Source organism: Pongo pygmaeus, chromosome 2, assembly GCF_028885625.2.
Source record: "Pongo pygmaeus isolate AG05252 chromosome 2, NHGRI_mPonPyg2-v2.0_pri, whole genome shotgun sequence".
NCBI lineage: Eukaryota > Metazoa > Chordata > Mammalia > Primates > Hominidae > Pongo > Pongo pygmaeus.
In genome coordinates this window covers 83,427,872-83,450,548 of record NC_085930.1, presented here as the reverse complement: position 1 = coordinate 83,450,548, position 22,677 = coordinate 83,427,872, and the positions used below count along the sequence as shown (strand labels likewise).

At 39.4% G+C, this 22,677-nt stretch overlaps 1 protein-coding gene across 6 annotated transcripts in view; it reads left to right on the top strand.

The window, feature by feature from the left end:
* Positions 1-5,816, top strand: part of MITF (melanocyte inducing transcription factor) — a 226,448-nt gene extending 220,632 nt beyond the window's left edge. For all 6 annotated transcript variants that reach the window (XM_054482530.2, XM_054482529.2, XM_063661848.1 and 3 more), the window contains one exon: positions 2,342-5,816. In XM_054482530.2, coding sequence (XP_054338505.1) covers positions 2,342-2,743 — 402 coding nt within the window. In that variant the 3' untranslated portion in view covers positions 2,744-5,816. The remainder of the gene's footprint in view (positions 1-2,341) is intronic.
* The last annotated feature ends 16,861 nt before the right edge of the window (positions 5,817-22,677 follow it).

Below are 22,677 nucleotides of genomic sequence, written 5' to 3'. Positions count from 1 at the left end.
GTGGCTTTTCAGACACATGTGTTTCTCAGCTTGTGGGCAGAGGTTGAGAGGCCATGTCATGTGGAGAGTCCTTCCCCTCTCTGATAAGGAAAGGTGACTTGCGTCAAATTTATATTCTCTTGCTGTATATTATTGTTTCACAATTGTGGAAGGGATAGCATTGGAATGGAGAAGCAGAATGCTTATCAGGAATCAATTAAAGTCTCTATGGTTCATTTTAGGAATGCCCAGGGATATATTCAGAAAAGAAAAAGGGAAAGAGCTTGCTTGGAAGGCATTTTGCAATGAGATACAGGGGGAATCAATGGTATTTAGGAAGTGTATTACCCAGCTAGTGCTGCTGCAGCGAAATGCCACTGACTGGGTGGTAAACAAGAGTTATTTTCTCACAATTCTGGAGGCTAGTTGTTGTCCAAGATCAAGTTGTCAGCAGGGTTGGTCCCTTCTGAGGCCTCTCTCCTTGGCTTGTAGATGCCTGTCTTCTCCCTGTGTGTTCACATGGTCTTTTTTCCTGTGTATGTCTGTCCCAATCTCCTCTTCTTACAAGGACACCAGTCCTATTGGGTTTAGGCCCACTAGTATAATCTCATTTTAAATTAATTGCCTCTTTAAAGGCCCTATCTCCAAATACAGTCACATTCCAAGGTACTAAGGTTAGGACTTCAACATTCAAATGTTTTCCAGGACACAATTTAGCCAATAATAGGAATGTATGTGAGGAAGGAAAGGAAAAAAATTGTTCGTCTTATAGATGAGAACTTACTTGTTGGGTTAAAAAAATAATTCCCCTTTGCCATGGTGAGATGGGTTAAATGATGCTTCTAAAACTTTAGTTACTGGCATAGAACTTTCACAGCTTTTGCTATCACTACCCAAACTTTTTTACTTCATGGCACTCTTAGTGTTTTAGCAATCTTTTTACCATCCCCCTAGACCAAAAGAAATACCTACTCTTTTTGTTAGGTCCAAACAACTTATTAAGTATTTAGGTTCTAACAACTTGGTAGCCATTTGAAAAAAAAAAAAAAAAAACATATAAATTGAAAGGAAATGGCATTTTTATTTTGTTATTAAATAACCATATTACTTACTAACTGGATGTGTGTGTCTGTTGGGCACTGCACAACTTCTAAAGTCTTGGAATCAGATTGGACACCATCACCCTTGTTTCCCAGGCCACAATGATGTTAATGTGGTACTTGTTTTCCTTCAATCACAGCAACCGCCAAAAGCCCAACTTTGCAATGATATCATGTGGTTGACAAGTATATAGCACAGTCTGATGCTAGAAGAGAACTATCTTGAGTTTAGTAGTTCTCAGGTAGTATTGCCATTTCCCTTGAAATGTTAGGCTATCTCCAGTGCTCTGTGAGTTCATTGAAGCACCCATGGGGACCTCAGTGCACAGCTGAAGGACCATGAAACTATGTAACTCTTTACTGAATATGTTTCTTTTTTCTTTTCTTTTTTTTTTTTTTTTTTTGAGATGGCCTTTCACTCTTCTTGCCCAGGCTGGAGTGCAATGGCGCAATCTCGGCTCACTGCAACGTCCACCTCCCAGGTTCAAACGATTCTCCTGCCTCAGCCTCCGAAGTAGCTGGGATTACAGGCACGCGCCACCACACCTGGCTAATTTTTGTATTTTTAGTAGAGACGGGGTTTCAACCATATTGACCAGGCTGATCTCGAACTCCTGACCTCAGGTGATCCGCCTCCCTCGGCCTCCCGAATAATATTTCTCTTTTATCAGCTCGCATTTAAAACTTTATTTTTGTATTTTTTTAACTTATCCTCAGTGTGAACATTAATATCTGTGAGAGACCATCTCTCCCTATTTTTCATACATAATCAAATCTATAAAACACCTAAAAATTTATTTCATATACTACCAGTGGTACTTCTACTGTACTTTAGAACATACAGAGCTCATTAATTTAAAAGAACAAAAAACTTTTATTTTGAGGATTTATTGTTTTCCAAGTATCTGATTTTTAAAAATAGACTTTATTTTTTAGGACAGTTTTTGGTTCACAGTAAAATTGAAATGAAGCTGCAGATATTTCCCATACACCTCATTCCCCCAAGCACGCACAGCCTTCCCCATTATCAACATTCCCTACCAGAGTGGCACATTTATTAGAATCAATGAACCCGCAGTGACATTTCATTATCCTCCAAAGTCTATACCTCACATTCCCTCTGGTATTGTACATTTTGTGGGTTTGGCCAAATGTCTAATGACATGCATCTACCATTATAGTATCATATAGAGTGGTTTCGTGGGCTTAAAAGTCCTCTGTGCTCTGCCTATTTCAGTGTTTTATCTTTACTCTTATTATAGGAACTTGAAATGCAGGCTCGAGCTCATGGACTTTCCCTTATTCCATCCACGGGTCTCTGCTCTCCAGATTTGGTGAATCGGATCATCAAGCAAGAACCCGTTCTTGAGAACTGCAGCCAAGACCTCCTTCAGCATCATGCAGACGTAACTTGTACAACAACTCTCGATCTCACGGATGGCACCATCACCTTCAACAACAACCTTGGAACTGGGACTGAGGCCAACCAAGCCTATAGTGTCCCCACAAAAATGGGATCCAAACTGGAAGACATCCTGATGGACGACACCCTTTCTCCCGTCGGTGTCACTGATCCACTCCTTTCCTCAGTGTCCCCTGGAGCTTCCAAAACAAGCAGCCGGAGGAGCAGTATGAGCATGGAAGAGACGGAGCATGCTTGTTAGCGAATCCTCCCTGCACTGCATTCGCACAAACTGCTTCCTTTCTTGATTCGTAGATTTAATAACTTACCTGAAGGGGTTTTCTTGATAATTTTCCTTTAATATGAAATTTTTTTTCATGCTTTATCAATAGCCGAGGATATATTTTATTTTTAGAATTTTGTGAAACAGACTTGTATATTCTATTTTACAACTACAAATGCCTCCAAAGTATTGTACAAATAAGTGTGCAGTATCTGTGAACTGAATTCACCACAGACTTTAGCTTTCTGAGCAAGAGGATTTTGCATCAGAGAAATGTCTGTCCATTTTTATTCAGGGGAAACTTGATTTGAGATTTTTATGCCTGTGACTTCCTTGGAAATCAAATGTAAAGTTTAATTGAAAGAATGTAAAGCAACCAAAAAGAAAAAAAAAAAAAGAAAGAAAGAGGTAAAGAAATCCATACTAACCCTTTTCCATTTTATAAATGTATTGATTCATCGGTACTGCCTTAAAGATACAGTACCCCTCTAGCTTTGTTTAGTCTTTATACTGCAAACTATTTAAAGAAATACTGTATTCTGTAAAAGAAAAAAAAATGCAGCCTTTTCATGAGGATCGTCTGGTTAGAAAACATAACTGATACCAACTGAAACTGAAGGGAGTTAGACCAAGGCTCTGAAATATAAAGTCTAATCTTGCTCTCTTTTATTCTGTGCTGTTACAGTTTTCTTCATCAATGAGTGTGATTCAGTTTTTCATAAGATATATTTTATTTTGAAATGGAAATTAATGTCCTCTCAAAGTAAAATATTGAGGAGCACTGAAAGTATGTTCTACTTTTTTTTTTTTAATTTTTGCTTTTGATAAGAAAACTGAACTGGGCATATTTCTAATTGGCTTTACTATTTTTATTTTTAAATTATGTTTTACTGTTCATTTGATTTGTACAGATTCTTTATTATCATTGTTCTTTTCAATATGTTTGTATTAATTTGTAAGAATATGCATCTTAAAATGGCAAGTTTTCCATATTTTTACAACTCACTGGTGGTTTTCCGCATTCTTTGTACACCCATGAAAGAAAACTTTTATGCAAGGTCTTGCGTTTACAAGACAGCTTTGCAAATATTTTGTAAATTACAGTCTCACTCAGAACTGTTTTTGGACACATTTAAGGTGTAGTATTAATAGGTTAAAACCAGGCTTTCTAGAAAGAATAAACTTACATATTTATTTTTAGGATATGAAAATAGCAGTATTCTTGGAGATTGATAACGATAGCATTAATACGCCCATTATGGTCATTTAAATTGGGGTTTATTTCAGCAAACTTGTTGAATTTATTTTTAAGAAAGAAATACTGTATTGGCAAGTTACTGTTACTTGATAACAATGTTTTAACAAGGAGCAATGTTGTAAAGTTAGTTTCAGTGCATTATCTACTTGTGTAGTCCTATGCAATAACAGTAGGTTACATGTATCAAGCCTAGATGTTTTATACAGATGCCATATAGTGTTATGAGCCAGGCTGTTGAATGGAATTTCTCAGTAGCAGCCTACAACTGAATAGCAAGTGGCATAAAGCATATCCATTCAGAATGAAGTGCCTTAAATATAGCAGTAGTCTTTTTTGGACTAGCACTGACTGAACTGTAATGTAGGGGAAAGTTTCATGATGGTATCTATAGTCAAGACGAACATGTAGCATGGTGCCTATGTAGACAATATAAGAGCTTCCAATTTTCCTTCAGATATTTTTAATATTAAATATATTTTAGTGACAGAGTGCCAACTTCTTTCATCAGGAAACCTTATTCAGGAGGGTTTTTAAAAAGTGTTTAAATGTCAAATGTGAATTGGTGATGGGTGATGGAGGGTTCAGAGAGGAGTGATCGTCAGATGTTTAGGTGAAAATAATCAACTGCATAGTTCCCATGCACACTGGGCAATGAGAATCCTTGGAAACATTGGTGATGCTATCAGTTTTATAGCTTTATTACTTAAGGGGGTAGGGAAAATTAGTTCCCATTCTTTCAACCCCCTTAACTGTATAGCTCTTTTCCTAGAATAGTGATGCAAATCTGCATGAACAGCTAATTGTACCATAGTGTTCATTGATACAATCATAGCATTGTCTATTTTTCTCTTCATATTTATATGGGGGGGAGGGCGCTGGATGCAAAAGTTGAAGATTGTGATGCTGTGATGTTAGTTTTCCTTAGCTGATTTTGAGGGTTTTTAAAAATAAAGCAAGGTTGACTAACCTACGGCCACGGAAACAGGACCATGGTTAAGCAACCATATAGAAAGCTTTGTTGAAAGAAAGTATGGCATCTTGTACCACTGCCCTGACTGTCACAACTCCTAACCTTGCCATTGCCTGCCTCCCCCTCTCCTTCTCCTCAAGAGACAATTTCTGCAGATGGCAGGTGAGCAAGCCCAGGAGAATGCTGCAATCTTGGGGGTGGTTTTATTTATTTCTTTTTTGCCAAACAGAGTGTGGATTCGTTTTAGGGGCTAGTTAAGCCAAGAGGCAGTGGTTTGGGCTTGTTGTTTGTAACAAGAAAATGATCCACACCACTCCCCCAATTCCCGGGTGCAGAATTGTAACTCGGTGTTAGGCCTCAATATGGAGTGACCAAAATGCCAAAATTGTCCATCTGCCTCTGAGTAAGGCAATGGAAATACCAAACCTTCTGACTTTGCCAAAAAGCATACAAGCAACCTGGTCATACATAGGATGACAAAATTCTTTCTGGTTGTTTTTAAACAATAAAGCAATAAGAACAAATACAATACATAGGAAGTTAAAAGCACAAAGGAATGAACTTATTAATATTTTTGAAAAATGCACTGGGAAAAAGTTGATGTCAATAACGGTATAAAACAGCCCTATTTCTTGATAAAAAATGACAAATGACTGTCTCTTGCGGATGCTTGGTACTGTAATGTTAATAATAGTCACCTGCTGTTGGATGCAGCAATAATTTCTGTATGGTCCATAGCACTGTATATTATGGATCGATATTAATGTATCCAATGAAATAATCGACTAGTTCTTGATAGCCTCATTAAAGCATTTGGTTTTTCACATAGTGGTGGCCTATTGTGTTAATGCCAATTTTGAATGTTATCTGCCTTATCAAAAAATGGTAGTGCACATTTTCTTCTGATTTAATGAATAACAAATTGCATGAAAATTTAGAAAATGCCAGTAAGTACTTTTTTTGTTTAAAATGCCACTCTTAAGATGTTACTTTTTGGTTTTAAACATTTTTGATTACTTTTTGACTTACACTCAGATGAGCTATAATTATGCAGCTTTTTTATCCCCCTCTGAATTTGGGGAGATTTTAAACTCCCAAATGCCAAGACTTCGTTTTAGATATAGGAGTTTTATTTAAAATGTTTCAGTGAGAGGTGGCTTTAAAAAAGAGAAATTGTCAGAGAAACCCTTGCATATTTACAGAAAAGATATTGGGTTTTTAAAATACAAATTTACAATAATGAAAGCTTAATATACCCAGGCTGCCAGCTCCTGGTTGCCTTTTTTTTTAATACACTACTTAAGAATCATTTGATAAATGTTGGATTTGAATTGGGAAGTGTCAGACAAAACATGTCTTTATTCCCTAGCTAGACCTTAAACTTCTGCCCTTTTGAAAAATATATTCTGGTTTAACCTCTGGAGAAAATGAGCAAGAAACTTCCTGTAATGCTTCTGATCTGACTGTCAGCTTTTTCCTACGTTTAATTTTCTTCTTAAATTGTAATATACAATAATCAAGGCCTTTCTTTTTTAGACCTATTTGAATTATTTATATTTTCCCTAGAAGAATAACTGTAGGATCCCTTAAAAACATGTAAAAGTAGGAAGATTTCCTTTTGGAACAAGAGAGAATATTCTGGGCAAAATCAAAAGCAAGTAAGTTGAAAATTGGGACTTTTCGTCTCCAGGGAACCTGCAGCAATACCTTCACCCACATTTCTGTCCTGATATTTACCAGTAAATAGTCATTTCACAGCCCATAAGGATCCTTCATCTTTAGTTTCCCCCACTCACACACACACAATTAACGTGTTATAGTGGTGTTACCTGAAGATAAGACATTTGCCTACAGTGTGTATGACTTCATTTGATATCCACAGAATTACATTTCTTAACATTTTATTAAGCCAATTCACTTTCAAATAAATTATATCCATTCAATCACCACACATGACCTCTCAGTTAATCTTCCCGGGTTTGAATCTTATCTCTGCCCATGTCTAGCTCTGTGATTTTGCACAAGTTATTTGGCCTCCCTGTGCCTCAAAAGTAGCTACCACATAATGGTCTTGTGAAGACCATTCGAGTTAATAATACTAGAATTTGTGCTTGACAGCACATAGTAAATGCTTAATAAATGATAACTTTTCTTATAATAATCACCTTCATTACTAAAATGGAAAATACTTTCTGGACCAACTAAAATCATCATATGTATTAGCAGTGACATGCACACCACATTTGGCAAAGCACTGAATTACAACATAGATTGAAGACGTGTGTAAACTGGCCAGTAGACAGAAGCCACAGGCTATTTAGGAGAAAGGAACCTTGCTGTTTGTAAGACGTAGGGTAGGAATATTTTAGAGAATTAATAATAAACTCAATGTATCACATTAAAATATCTTCAGCACAAATGACCTAAAATTTAAATTGTTTTAAACCTGTACATTCTGCGTGTATGCTTCTGCCATGAGAATAATTATATTATTTTCATAAAATATGCCTTAGTGAAGCTGAAATCTTTATTATATTCTTTAGAAAATTAAACTTTTTAATCTTTTGCAATATACACTGATATTATACAGCTAAGAGTGGTGTCTTGACTATATCCTGTCTTCAGTTTCCTGTCAATATTGAAATGTTTTTCAGGATTTTATTTTCAATTGTACTTACATTTGATGACTTCTTTGGAAAACCATCTGAGAAGTTAATCTTCATAATCCAGCTAACGTAAATGAACTGTTAGAATTACCCTGTTTTTATTTTTTTGTGTATGCCAAGATTTAATGCATAGCCAAGTAGCATGAGGAAAGCTCCTTTAAGAGGAGCGTTGTAAAGTTGGATTTTCATTATATTTAGAGAGAAGTGGTGATGATCTCCTTATTCTTTGCTGCCACATCTGAGGCTCAATAGCAGTGGCTTTATGTCTGCACCCATAATAACATGAATCCATAATACACATCTGAACAGAGTGTAAGTGAAGAAGCTTTTATTATCCCGGTTTTCCCAAGAGGCATATATCCTCCTCCCCTCAAAAGAGTGTAGAGTAAATCTGCCATATTAAAATTGTGAAGGTCCTGTATATACATAAAATGTAGACATGATTAATTGTATTTGTGTTCAGTATTTGTAGGTCTTTTGAGCCTATTACCTATACCAGATACACTGGAAAGTAATATGAGTATACACAAAACCAAGTAAATTTCAGCAACACATCTAAATGGTAAAGACAGTTTGCTTTTGAAAAATTTGCATTTTAAATTTCTAATTATGGAGTCAGTTGAAGATATATCCAAATGGGTGCAATTGTCACTCAAAATTCCTTACATATTATTCAGACAGCAAAATCTATGTAAATAGAAACCACGAAACTAGTGTTTCCCAAACTTCACTTTATGGAACTAGTTCCACAAGCTGTTGCACAAGTTGCTTTGAGGAATGGGAGTTTAGAGGTGGGCTGGGGTGGGGAAATGCTATACTGTAGTTAATTTTGAGGAAGTTAGCTTTGGGAAATGCTGAGCTAAACAAATTTGAACAGGTATCTCTACTGCAAGACTTCTCGCATTCTAAATTATGCTAAGGGGATTGAGAGTTTGTAACATTTCCCAATCTCATTTGGCCACAGGATTGTGTGTGTGTGTGTGTGTGCACGCGTGTGTAAGACACCTGTTAATTGTTCCAAAGAACACAGTTTAGGAAATTCTGGAGATTTTACAGAAATTATTTAAACTCAATAAATATATATTTTTTTGTTTTCCTAAGGCAAGTATGCTTACGTTGGGTTATGATTCCACAGGTAGAAGTCATTGTCATTAAAAAAGTATTACCCTGAAGAAACAAATTAGCTTAGGTTTTCATCTCCATTGAAAATATAAAATTCTGATTAGGGAAAATATTGGCATTAAAAAATTGTTATTCCTGAATTTAAAAAGTAACATGTTTTCATTTTCAAAGAAAATATTCACTCTGGTTACGCACATGTTCAATGTACCTTTCTTATGAGTGGTACTATAAAAAGTTCTTTATGTTGAATGTCTCCCACGTCTTTAAATATGGACAATCTAATGTTTAGGGAATATTTGGTTTATAACTTTAGGTTCAGCTCACTGGTTTTTGCTGGAAGGACATTAGAAAGAATTGTATGGTATTCAGAATTGATGTAGTCTTGTCAATGACTCTTTTTCAATGAAGGTAAGTTCTGACAGATGGATCAGGTTGTATCTCCAAAGTTCAGTTGTTAATTGGTTATAGGCCAACCCACAAGAGCTATATTAATTCTTATATGCCTGTAGTATATTATAGGACTTACTAAGATTGTTTTAGAATTTAAACACTGTATTATGAAGCCGAAGGGAAAATACGTTAACACACCTTTTCCACTCCTTACAGATGAGATCACAGATTTCTTTCATTCAATGTCTTTTAAAAATACTTTTCAGCCCTCACTCTTCGCCTAGGAATAAACGGTGAACAGAGGAATTTCACTCCAGTGGAATGAAGGAATTTATTGGCTCCTATTACCATAAAGTCCAAATGGCAAATATAACTTCATGTATGCCTGGGTTCAAGGGCTCAAACAAGCATTCAATCTGCCTGTCTCTAATTTTCTTGGTGCCAACCTCCTCTTGGAGGCAGGTCTTCTCCATGAGGTCCCCTCTGGCAGTTTCAAAGTCCAGTAGAAACCCAGCACCTCTTTCCCAGTTGCTATGGTGAAGTCCCTGTAGTAGTTCTGATCAGCCCTACTTGGTTATGATCACCGTAACCCAAAAATGGAACACACCAGTGGGCCGGGTCTGGGTCACGTGTCCACTCTGCTAGATTCACTCAGCACCACCTAAACCTTGTAGACTAAGAGACAAGGAGGTGGGACTCACCCAGACTCCAAAGAGTACTGTTCTCAAAGCAGGAAGAATAGGAATCTCTGTAAGCAAAACAACAGATACTCATTGCTTAGACTTCAAGAGGACTGGACAAATTCTACCCTTGCCAATCTTTTGCCTTTTCAGATGCACAAATTTGGGACTTTTTTCTTCCTTTACCCTTAACCCCAGGGTGATAGATAGGGAGGGAAGGAAGATACTAAATCCCTACAGCTGCATCTCCCTCTTCCTCATTATTCACGGCTCATTTCTCATAACCAGCTCTCTGGCTCTCACCCCCTACTCAATCCTCTGCCAGACAGAGATCCTAAGACCCAAGTTTTGCAATAAAATACAGTCAAGTACCACATAATGATGTTTTGGTCAATGATGGATTGCATATGTGATAGTGGTCCCGTAAGATTACAATGGAGCTGAAAACTTTCTACCACATAGTGACATTGCAGCTGTCATGCCATGAGCTCAATGCATTACTCACATGTTTGTGGTGATGTTGTTATAAACAAGCCTACTGCACTGCCAGTCATAGAGAATGATAGCACATACAATTATGAACAGTAACATAATACTTGATAATAAATGACTATATTATGGATTTATGTATTTGCTATTTATCATTATTGTAGAGAGTACTCCTACTTGTTAAAACGACAGGTCCTTCAGGAAGTATTCCAGAAGAAGGCATTGTCATCAGAGGAGACGACAGCTCCATGCATGTTCCTGCCCATGAAAACCTTCCAGAGGAACAAGATGTGGAGGTGGAAGACAGTGATATTGATGATCCTGACCCTGTGCAGGCCTAAGCTAATGTCTCTGTTTTTGTCCTTGTTTTTAATAAAAAAGTTAAGAATTGTTTTAAAATGAAAAATAGTAAAAAGCTTATAGAATAAGGATATAAAAAAGAAAAATTATTTTATTTACTTTTATTTTTATTTTCTTTGAGACAGAGTCTCACTCTATTCCCCAGGCTGGAGTGCAGTGGTGTGATCTTGGCTCCACTGCAACCTCCGCCTCCCGGGTTCAAGCGATTCTCCTGCCTCAGCCTCCTGAGTAGCTGGGACTACAGGTGTGTGCCACCACGCCTGGCGAATTTTTGTATTTTTTGATAGAGACAGGGTTGCACCTCGCTGGCCCAGCTGGTCTCACACTTCTGACCTCAAGTAATCCACCCACCTCAGCCTCCCAAAATGCAGGGAATTCAGGTGTGAGCCTCTGCACCCAGCCAAGAAAATATTTGTGTACAGCTGTACAATGTGTGTTTCACACTGTGTTATTACAAAACAGTCAAAAAGTTAAAAGCATCAGAAAGTTTATAAAGTAAAAAGTTATAGTAAGCCAAGATTAATTTATTACTGAAAAAAGAAATTTTTTATAAATGTCATGTAGCCTAAGTGTACGGTATTTATAAAGTCTACAGTAGTGTACAGTAATGTCCTAGGCCTTCACATTCATTTACCACTCACTCATTGACCCACCTAGAGCAACTTCTAGTCCTGTAAGCCCCATTCATGAGCCCTATACAGGTATCCTATTTTTAAAATCTTTTATACAGTACTTTTACTGTACTTCTTCTACGTTTAGATACACAAATGCCATTGTGTTAAAATTGCCTACAATATTCAGTATTCAGAGGGCTCACCAAGCACTCACTCCTCTAAATACATATGGACTCTTACTTCTGTCATTTTTAAAGCCCACTTTGTTATCATGATGTTTTCAGTTGCCATAGCAAAAACGAAACTCCATTTGCCAAAAAAAAAAAAAAAAAAAAAAAGAGCAGGGAGGAGGGAGAGGAATTTATTTATTGGTTTTCATAACAAAAACTCCAGAGGTGAAACTCAGAATGGTGACTTCAGGTGCTCAAGTGATCACTTCATGCATGCATTGCTCCCTCTTCTTAGACCTGCCCTCCTCTGTGTTGGCTTCATTTTTAGGCAAACCTCTCCCTATGAGGTGGCAAAATGGCTAATGGCCCCAAACACAACCCTGCAGTTTATCAACCAGCCTGGAAAGAGTGTTTCTCTCCTCCCAGAGTCTCATTGGCCCAAACTGGCCAGTATGTTTAATCCTGGACCAGTCATTATTGCCAGGGGCATGGAATACACTGACAGGCTATTCCTAATCATATTTTTACCCATTGGGCTAGGATTGACTCAGCCTTTTTGGAGGTGAAGGAGGCAACCCTAAAAACTGAGAAGCCTTCATCCAAGTTGTCCTTTCTGAGTGTGTCCACCTGCTTTTCCAACAATCAGCTCCTTATCTTTCAGGTTTCAGATGAAATTTCACCTTCTCAGAGAAGAGGGCACTGACCACCTTGCATAATAGAAAGGAGACTCTATTTACCTTTCCTTAACCTACCAACTTGTTTATTTCCTTCATAGCCTTGGATTGCCTTTTCTCCTTCTCCTTCTCCTTCTCCTTCTCCTTCTCCTTCTCTATTTCCATCTCCTCCTCCTTCTCCTTCTCTATCTCCTTATTCTACCAGTTTGAGCTGGTTTCTTGTCCCTTTCATAGAAAATATTCATATTTGTGATCAGTAGACAAGGGTTGGCAAGTTTTGCCACAATATTGTCAATAAGAATACAGTCTTATTTAAAAAAAATAAAATAAATGAAAGTCCTAGGTTAAGAGAATCTGTTTGCTAGGACTGTGGAAGTATTTGTTTATAAGCAGCATGTTATCACATCTTATTTACATGAGTTCTTGGGAGAATAAAACTTCCACATGAATTAACTTACAGATAGCCAAACTTAGTGCTTTAAATGGCCGAAATTTTATTTTCTCTATTTTTGATGATAGGCTTTCTCAAGTGTATGATTCTCTACCTCTTGAAACAGACTGTAAAGAATATAATTGTACCTGTGCTTGATGGCTCAGGGTCATCTTTAAGATTATTATTACATTGAGCTCTAACGCAATGGTGTCCTTGGAGGCTTCAGAGATGTAATGAAGGTTTTGGTCCCTATATGAAGAGGCTCTAGAGAGCAGCACTTTCACTCTGTCTTCTTTTCCCCCAAACCCCTTCAGATTTACTGCTCCAGCTCTGCTGTGGGCTTGAGAGAATTGTTAATCCAGTTAAGTCTTTAATAGTTAATTGTGTCTTGTATAAGGTAAATGTGCCTCGTGTAAATATCTGGGCATTCTGCTGCCTGTGCTGCAATGCATAAGCTTTAGTGCTTTGATTTTGGCTATGAAGAAACCTTTCCTCCCCTAGTTGCCTGTTTTTTCCACTGGACTTTGGCTAATTAGAAGTTGCTGGATCTGTGACCTAGTTAAATAAGTTTTTCTATAATTAGAAACACAGGTTGGACTCGTTAGGGTCATGAGATTTCATTTTGTTAAGCCACTTGTAAGCCATTCTTTCAACACTTTGTAGAAATTCTGTTACGTTAGTCCAACTCAGACGATGACAGGGTCAGCAAACTTTTCTGTAAAGGGCCAGGAAATAAATACTTTAGGCTTTTCGAGCCAAAAGGCAAAATTAAATATATTGTATTGGTGCTTATGTAACAAGAGAGAAAACAAATTTCTATAAATTTTTCATTGATGAAATGCTAAGTTTAATAATAATTAAATATCATTCTTGTAATACAACTCTACTATGAAGAAAAATGGATTTTTTTGGGGAAAAATGACATTTTGATTAATTGCAGTTCAAAGTTCTTCTCCCCTAGCCTCAAACTGATTGTAAATGCTTATCTGTAAAAGCCACTCTTAACCCCCAGGCTGTTCAAAAACAGGTGGCAGGCCAGATTTGGCCTGCAGGCTATCTTTTCCCAACCCCTGGACTGTGGCAGTCTAATTTCCCCTGATAACTGTTTTCTCTTCTTCATTTTAGCAATAGAATGCCCTGAATTGTAGGTCAGCACATAGCCGTATTGCTGGGTTCCATAGTTCCCAGCCTCTGTTATAAGTAGGTGTGACCCTATCATTAAATGCTGCATAATGGGATGTGAGCAGTCCTCCATTTCTTCCTACTGTCTGGGAAAGAGTGAGAGCTGAAATAGCTTCCTTGGACCAGAGATAAAGGTCCTATGTTGGATATGGTGGAGCTGCTTCATCTTGCATCTCCGGAATGCTGTGTAGAAAAAAAAAGAAATGGTTGTCTTATTTAAGACTTGTGTGATAGTTAATACTGAGTATCAACTTTATTGGATTGAAGGATACAAAGTATCGATCTTGAGTGTGTCTATGACAGTGTTTCCAAAGGAGATTAACAATTGAGTCAGTGGGCTGGGGAAGGCAGACCCACCATTAATCTGGTGGGCACAATCTAATCAGCTGCCAGCACGGCTAGAATATAAGCAGGCAGAAAAATGTGAAAAAGAGAGACTGGCCTAGCCTCCCAGCCTACATCTTTCTCCTGTGCTGGATGCTTCCTGCACTTGAACATTGAACACCAAGTTCTTCAGTTCTGGAACTCAGACTGGCTCTCCTTTCTCCTCAGCCTGCAGATGGCCTATTATGGGACCTCGTGATTGTGTGAGTGAAAATATATATAGTCCATTGGTTCATATATATACATTTTTTCCTTTAGTTCTGTCTCTCTAGAGAACCCTGATTAATACAGATTTTGGTACCAGGAGTGATTGTAAAGGAACAGATTATTAAGGATGGGGTTCTTTAGTTGGTTTTGGGGTTTCTGGAGTTGGCTGCTTAATACGATTAGACCCCAAAATGCTAAGGACTCTACCTCTAATAGTATGGAGAACACCACTGATAGTCCCTGGCATTAACCATTTAGAGAATTATGCAAAATAAATGCATTTGACATTCCTGATTCATCGTTAGTGAGAGGCAAAGAGTTTAGTGACTCTATACATAATAACTTTGACCATATAGAGAGAACCAAGGAACATAATGAAGCTGGTTGGTTGCTCCTAAGTTCAGGGAGCAAAGTGATGAAAGAAAATGATGAACTCAGGGATTCTATCTCCTGGCTTCAGAAGCAGATACTGAGCCTCAAATCTGCTAAGATTGCCCTGAGTGAAAGTCTTATCTTCTGTAGAGAAAGAGCTAAAATTGTGGAAAAACAGACACAAGCTCTTATCATGTAAGTGGCTGACCTGCAAAAAAAGGTGCATGTACAGCTTTACCAGGTGTCTACTGTTGAAGTGAGAGCATTGATTGGAAAAGAATGGGACCCTGCAACTTGGAATGGGGATGTGTGGGAGGACCCTGATGAAGCTAGGGACACTGAGTTTGTAAACTCTGATGAACGCTTTTTGCCAGAAGAAACAGCTTCCCCATCCCCAGTAGTGGCAACGTTCCCTCCCCAAACCATGCTGCCATGAACCTTTCTACCTTTGTCTGAGGAGATAAACCCCATGGTGCCTGAGGCAACAGCGATGGCCTCCCCTGAGGCAGTTGCCAGGCAAGATAATGTTGATTCTCCTCAAGAGCCACCCCCAATACCCCTGTTTGCTTCTAGATCTGTAACTAGACTAAAGTCCTGGTGGGCCCCTAGAGGTGAAGTTGAGAGTGTGACCCATGAGGTGGTGTGCTACACTTGAAAATACCTGCTTGAGTTTTCTAACTTATATAAACAGAAATCTGGAGGACAGGCATGGGAATGGATATTAACGGTGTGGGATAATGGTGGAAGGAACATAGAGTTGGATCAGGCTGAATTTATTGATTTGGGCCCACTAAGTAGGGACTCTGCATTTAATGTTGCAGCTTGGGGAGTTAAAAAATGTTCTAATCATTTATTTGCTTGGTTAGCTGAAATATGAAATTAGCTGTGAGTGAACTGGAAATGCCTGATCTCCCTTGGTTTAATGTAGATGAAGGGATCCAAAGGCTTAGGGAGATTGGGATGGTGGAGTGGATTAGTTGCTTTAGACCTAGTCATCCCAGCTGGGAGGGTCCAGAAGATATACTCTTGACCAATGCCTTGGGAAATAGATTTGTGAGGGCAGCACCTGCATCTTTGAAGAAGCTTGTAATTGCTCTTCCCTGTATGTCAGATCCAACAGTGGGAAACGCAGTCACTCAACTACAAAATTTAAATACAATGGGGATAATTGTATCCTGAGGTGGCAGGCGCCAAGTGGTGGCATTCAACTGTCAAAGGCGGTGGGTGTAGCTACCATAATAGACAGCAGAGGCAAAGCAGCAATCAGAATAGTCTGACTCCTATAGAGCTCTGGCATTGGCTAATTAATCACAGTGTTCCTACAAGTGAAATTGATAGGAAGCCTACTGCATTCCTACTTAATTTATACAAGCAGAAAACTTCTAGGTCAAATGGACAAAAGACTAATTTGAATTATGAAAACATAGACCCATGGCCCCTCAGTCAATTCCCAGACTTGAGCCAGTTTACAGACCCAGAACCCCTTGAATGAAGGGGAGGCCAGGTTCCCTTGAGGAAGGATCCCACTACATTACCAACAATTTATGCAGTGAATATTTCTCCCATACTTCCCCATGGAGACCTCCGGCCTTTTTCCAGGGTAACTGTGCATTGGGGAAAGGGAAATGATCAGACATTTAGGGGACTACTGGACACTGGCTCTTGGATTCCAAAGGACCCAAAACATCGCTGTGGTCCTCCAGTTAAAGTAGGGCTTATGGAGGTCAGGTAATTAATGATGTTTTAGCTCAGGTCCAACTTACAGTGGGTCCAGTGGGTCCAGTGGGTCCAGTGGGTCCCCGGACTCATCCTGTGGTCATTTCCCCAGTGCCAGAATGCGTAATTGGCATAGAATACTTAGCAGCTGGCAGAACCTCCACATGGGCTCCCTGACTGATAGGGTGAGGGTTATTATGGTGGGAAAGACCAAATGGAAGCCATCAGAGCTGGCTCTACCTCAAAAAATAGTAAATGAGTAACAATATTGTACCCTGGAGGGATTGCAGAGATTAGTGCCACCATCAAGGACTTGGAAGATGCAGGGGTGGTGATTCCCACCACATCCCTGTTCAACTATCCCATTTGGCCTCTGCAGAAGACAGCTGGATCTTGGAGAATGACAGTGAATTATCATAAGCTTAACCAAGTGATGACTCCAATTGGAACTGCTGTACTAGATGTAGCTTCATTGCTTGAGCGAATTAACACATCTCATGGTACCTGGTATGCAGCCATTGACTTGGAAAATGCCTTTTTCTCCATTTCTGTCCATAAGGCCCACCAGAAGCAATCTGCCTTCAGCTGGTAAGTCCAGGAATATACCTTTACTGTCCTAACTTAGGGGTATCTCAACTCTCCTCCTTTGTGTCATAATCTTATTCAGAGAGAACTTGATCGCTTTTCACTTCTGCAAGATATCACACTGGTCCATTACATTGATGACATTATGCTGATTGGATCCAGTGAGCAAGAAGTAGCAAACACACTGGACTTATTGGTGAGACGTTTGTGTGCCAGAGGATGGGAAATAAATCCAACTAAAATTCAGGGACCTTCTACTTCAGCAAAATTTCCAAGGGTCTAGTGGTATGGGGGCTGTTGAGATATTCCTTCTAAGGTGAAGGATAAGTTGCTGCATTTGGCCCCTCCTACAGCCAAGAAAGAGGCACAATACCTAGTGGGCCTATTTGGATTTTGGAGGTAACACATTCCTCATTTGGGTTTGTTACTCTTGCCCATTTATCGAGTGACCCGAAAGACTGTCAGTTTTGAGTGGGGTCCAGAATAGAAGAAGGCTCTGCAACAGGTTCAGGCTGCTGTGTAAGCTGCTCTGCCACTTGGGACACATGACCCAGCAGAAACAATGGTGCTTGAGGTGTCAGTGGCAGATAGGATGCTGTTTGGAGCCTTTGGCAGGCCCCCATAGGTGAATCACAGTGGAGGCCTCTAGGATTTTGGAGCAAGGCCCTGCCATCTTCTGCAAATAACTACTCTCCTTTTGAGAGACATCTCTTGGCCTGTTACTGGGCTTTAGTGGAAACTGAACGTTCGACTATGGACCATCAAGTCACCATGCGACCTGAACTGCTTATCATGATCTGGGTGCTTTCTGATCTATCTAACCATAAAGTGGGCCATGCACAGCAGCTTCCATCATCAAATGGAAGTGGTAGATATGTAATTGGGTTTGAGCAGCTCCTGAAGGCACAAGTAAGTTACGTGGGGAAGGGGTTCAAATGCCCATGGTCTCCACTCCTGCCACCCTGCCTTCTCTTTCCCAGTCTGCACCAAAGACCTCATGGGGAGTTCTCCACGATCAGTTGACAGAGGAAGAGAAGACTAGAGCCTGGTTCACAGGTGGTTCTGCACTATATGCAGGCACCACCCGAAAGTGGACAGCTGTAGCACTACAGCACCTTTCTAGGATATCCCTGTAGGACAGTGGTGAAGGGAAATCTTCCCAGTGGGCAGAACTTTGAGCAGTGCACCTGGTTGTGCATTTTGTTTGGAAGGTGAAATGGCCAGATGTGCAATTATATATTGATTCATGGGCTGTAGCCAATGGTTTGGCTGGATGGTCAAGGACTTGGAAGAAGAATGATTAGAAAATTGGTGACAAAGAAATTTAGGGAGGAGGTATGTGGATGGACCTTTCTGAGTGGTCAAAAACTGGGAAGATATTTGTATCCCATTTGAGTGCTCACCAACAGGTGACGTCAGCAGAGGAGAATTTTAATAATCAGGTGCATAGGATTCTGTGGACACCACTAGCCTCTTTCCCCAGCCACCCCTGTCACCGCCCAGTGGGCCCATGAACAAAGAGGCCATGGTGGCAGGGATGGAGGTTACACATGGGCTCAGCAACATGGACTTCCACTCACCAAGGCTGACCTGATTACGGCCACTGCTGAGTGCCCAATTTGCCAGCAACAGAGACCAACCCTGAGCCATCGATATGGCACCATTACTTGCAGTGATCAACCAGGTACCTGGTGGCAGATTGATTATATTGGACCTCTTCCATCATTGAAAGGGCAGAGGTTTGTCCTCACTGGAATAGACACTTACTCCAGATATGGGTTTGTGTATCCTACACGCAATGCTTCTGCCAAGACTACCATCCATGTGCTCATGGAATGTCTTATCCACCGTCATGGTATTCCATACAGCATTGCCTCTGACCAAGGCACTCACTTTACAGCTAAAGGAGTGTGGCAGTAGGCTCATACTCATGGAATTCACTGGCCTTATCATCATCCTGAAGCAGCTGGATTGATAGATCAATAAAATGGCCTTTTGAAGTAACAATTACAGTGCCAACGAGGTGACAATACTTTGCAAGGCTGCAGCAAAGTTCTCCAGAAGGCTGTGTATGCTCTGAATCAGCGCCCAATGCATGGCACTGTTTCTCCCATAGCCAGAATTCACGGGTCCAGGAATCAAGGGGTGGAAGTGGAAATGGCATCACTCACCATCACCCCTAGTGATCCACTAGCAAAATTTTTCCTTCCTGTTTCTGCGACATTATATTCTGCCAGCCTAGAGGTCTTAGTTCCAGAGGGAGGAATGCTGCCACCAGGAGACAAAACAACATTTGTATTAAACTGGAAATTAAGATTGCCACCTGAACACTTTGAGCCCTCCCTACCTTCAAGTCAACAGGCTAAGAAGGGAGCTATAGTGTTGGCTGGGGTGATTGACCCAGGCTATTAAGATGAAATCAGTCTACTACTCCACAATGGAGGTAAGGAAGAGTATGCATGGAATACAGGAGATCCACTGGGCATCTCTTAGTATTACCATGTCCTCTGATTAAGGCCAACGGGAAACTGCAAAAGCCCAATCCAGGCAGGACTACAAATGACTCAGACCCTTCAGAAATGAAGGTTTGGGTCACTCCACCAGGAAAAAAAAAAAACACGACCTACTGAGATGCTTGCTGAAGGCAAAGGGAATACAGAATGTGTATTAGAAGAAGGTGATCATTAATACCAGCTACCACTACATGACCATCTCTAGAAACGAGGACTGTAATTGTCATGAGTATTTCCTCCTTTTGCTAAAAACATGTTTGGGCAAGTATACACTTGCACTAAGAAAATATCTTCATTTTATTTCCTTTCTCCTTTATCACATGACATAAGATTTATTGACTTTATATAAGCATTTAAGTATTGTTAACTTTATGTAACAGTATTTGAGTAGGGTATTGGTGCATTTGTCGTTGTATGAAGGATAGTTGTATTATATTAGGAGTAATTATGACCTTATTATTGTCTTTATTTGAAGATTATGTACGATCTTAGGAGATGTGTCTGGGTTCAAGTTAACAAAGGGTGGACTTGAAATGGTTAATACTGAGTGTCAACTTGATTAGATTAAAGGATGCAAAGCATTGATCCTGGGTGTGTCTGTGAGGATGTTGCCAAAGGAGATTCACATTTGAGTCAGTGGGCTGGGAAAGGCAAACCCACCCTTAATCTGGAGGGCACAATCTAATCAGCTGCCAGTGCAGCTAGAATATAAGCAGGCAGAAAAGTGTGAAAAAGAGAGACTGGCCTACTCTCCCAGCCTACATCTTTCTCCCATGTGGGATGCTTCCTGCCCTCAAACATCAGACTCCAAATTCTTCAGTTTGGAACTAGAACTGGCTCTCCTTTCTCCTCAGCCTGCAGATGGCCTATTGTGAAATCTTGTGATCATGTGAGTTAATACTTAATAAACTCCCGTGTGTGTGTGTGTGTGTGTGTGTGTGTGTGTGTGTGTGTAGGATCTTTTGTAATAACAGCTTAGCTATGCGGACACATATATTATACTCTGCAGTTATAAGAAAGGAGTTTTTTCTCCTCCTCTTCCTTCTCTTTTTCCTGCTGCTCCTCTTCATCATCCTTTTCTTGAATGATATTAATTCAGAATTTTCACTATTCCCTACTAGTCTTACTACTCAGATAATCTAAATTAATGAGGTTTTCTCTGCTTAAGCAAAAACAAATTAAATTCCCTTTGTAGCTTGAATAAGAATAGCTGAATTTGAATTTAAAAGGTATCTAAGGATTTGGTATGTTTCCTAAACAAAGCTAATGAGATGTAGTTCTTCTTTTGTAATAGTGGGAAGCAAAAAACATGGGATTTATATCTTATTTTGGTTAGTGAAACCTGTAGGCAGATTTTATCTGTTTATTGGGATTAGTATAAAAGACTGGATAATAGTATTTAATATTTATTTATTTCATTGTCAGATGAACTTTTTCTTTAATCATATCTAGTTTGAGATGAGAAACTGCTGACTGTGGAGTGTTATACATATACACGTTGTTCAAAATTGAAAATTATACAAGAAACAAAACTAGCACAAATGCTATGATTCACTGTAGAGAAGGATAGTTATAATGATACTTTTCTTAACTTTCTTTGGGGGCAGCTGGCTATGAGATATGTGTTAACTTGCTAAGTTCAGATCTCTCCTGCCCCTCGAAAGTTGACATCTCCCAACAAATTTAATGTGTGAGAAGGATCCTGCCCTAGCAATGTCTAACATCACCATAGCTTTCCACTTTTTCTCATACTCAGTCTCTACTAGTGTTTCTGAGTAGTAAAGAGTGTGACCAAACTTTCTCTGCTATTGAAAATCTAGCTCAAGGGTGGCAAAAACACCACTCTTGGTTCTCACATCACCACTTCCTGAAACCACTTTCGTGGCTGACATTACTAATCAGTGGCCACAGTATCTCTCTGAGCCTGGACATGGCTTCACAAGTCACAAAAATGTGTTCTTGGCAGCCACAGCTGATTGATCACAGTTGTTTCTGAATGTGAAACCTACTTTCCAGCTCCAATCTACTTGGTGAAAAAGGTGTGCATTTAGGAGGATATATCTGGTTCACAAATTTTCTTACCCAATAAGATGCTACTAAAGTGCATTATTTGGCCCAATTTCAGGACCACAAGTAGGTAGCTTCTCTGTCACCTCCGAAAACAAACAAAGGAAAAAATGTGTGCCATGTTAAAACGTAATCTATCCTTGGGAGCATTCCTACATTAAACCTACAAATAAAAGAGAACATAGTTACTTCTCAATCTGGATCCAGAACACTTCAATACCAGTTATTCCTATGCCTTTCTTTTTTGTGTACCCAGTATTTAACCAATAAATATTTGAATGGATGAGTAAATGAATGCTCATGTGTAACAGTTTAAGTAATATTTTTGAATATGTTCTGAATAGAATTTCAAAATTTGGAGAGAAATTAGAAGCACCTATTCCAGTGGTTTACAAGACAGGGTGCCTAGTTTTAAAAAAGTATAGTAAATAGTATAACCTTTTTACTTCAAAAAGCAAAAGTAGCTATTTAATAATGTAGAAAGGAAAGATCTTGTTATTGGGGAAGTGTGGAGGTACCACTTCTTGAGTGTGAAGACACATACGCAGAGGAGGGGAATAGAGGCGTAAGATTCTTTTGTTTCCAAAAGTGGGATATGTGTTATCAAATGTTAAGAAGTGCTCATCACTTGACAGATAAACAAATGGACCTGAGAGGTTAACAGACATCTCTAAGATCACCCAGCTTCTCTGTGGCAGAGCATGCACTAATACCTTGTTTCCTGACTTTGTGTTCAGTGAGGCCAGCAAGACAGACGGCAACAGAGTGTTTTACAGTATAGTGTATTTGCGATTTTGAGGTATGATAAGACCAACAGATCAGGAGACAATTGCCATTGAAAAGATAGATTCAGGTGGGTGCCACTCCATGCCATGGGGGCCATCTGGGGAAGCACCAGGGTAGGTCACAAGATAGAACAGAGTAGGAAATTATGGGCAAGAGCCTCTATTGTGGTTTTTATGGGAGGGAATGGGAAAAGCAAAGAAGCAGACCTAGAATTGGCCAGTTTGAATCATTTCCGTGGACTCTGGGGTATAGAGGTTGTCCCTAATTTTCTAGTA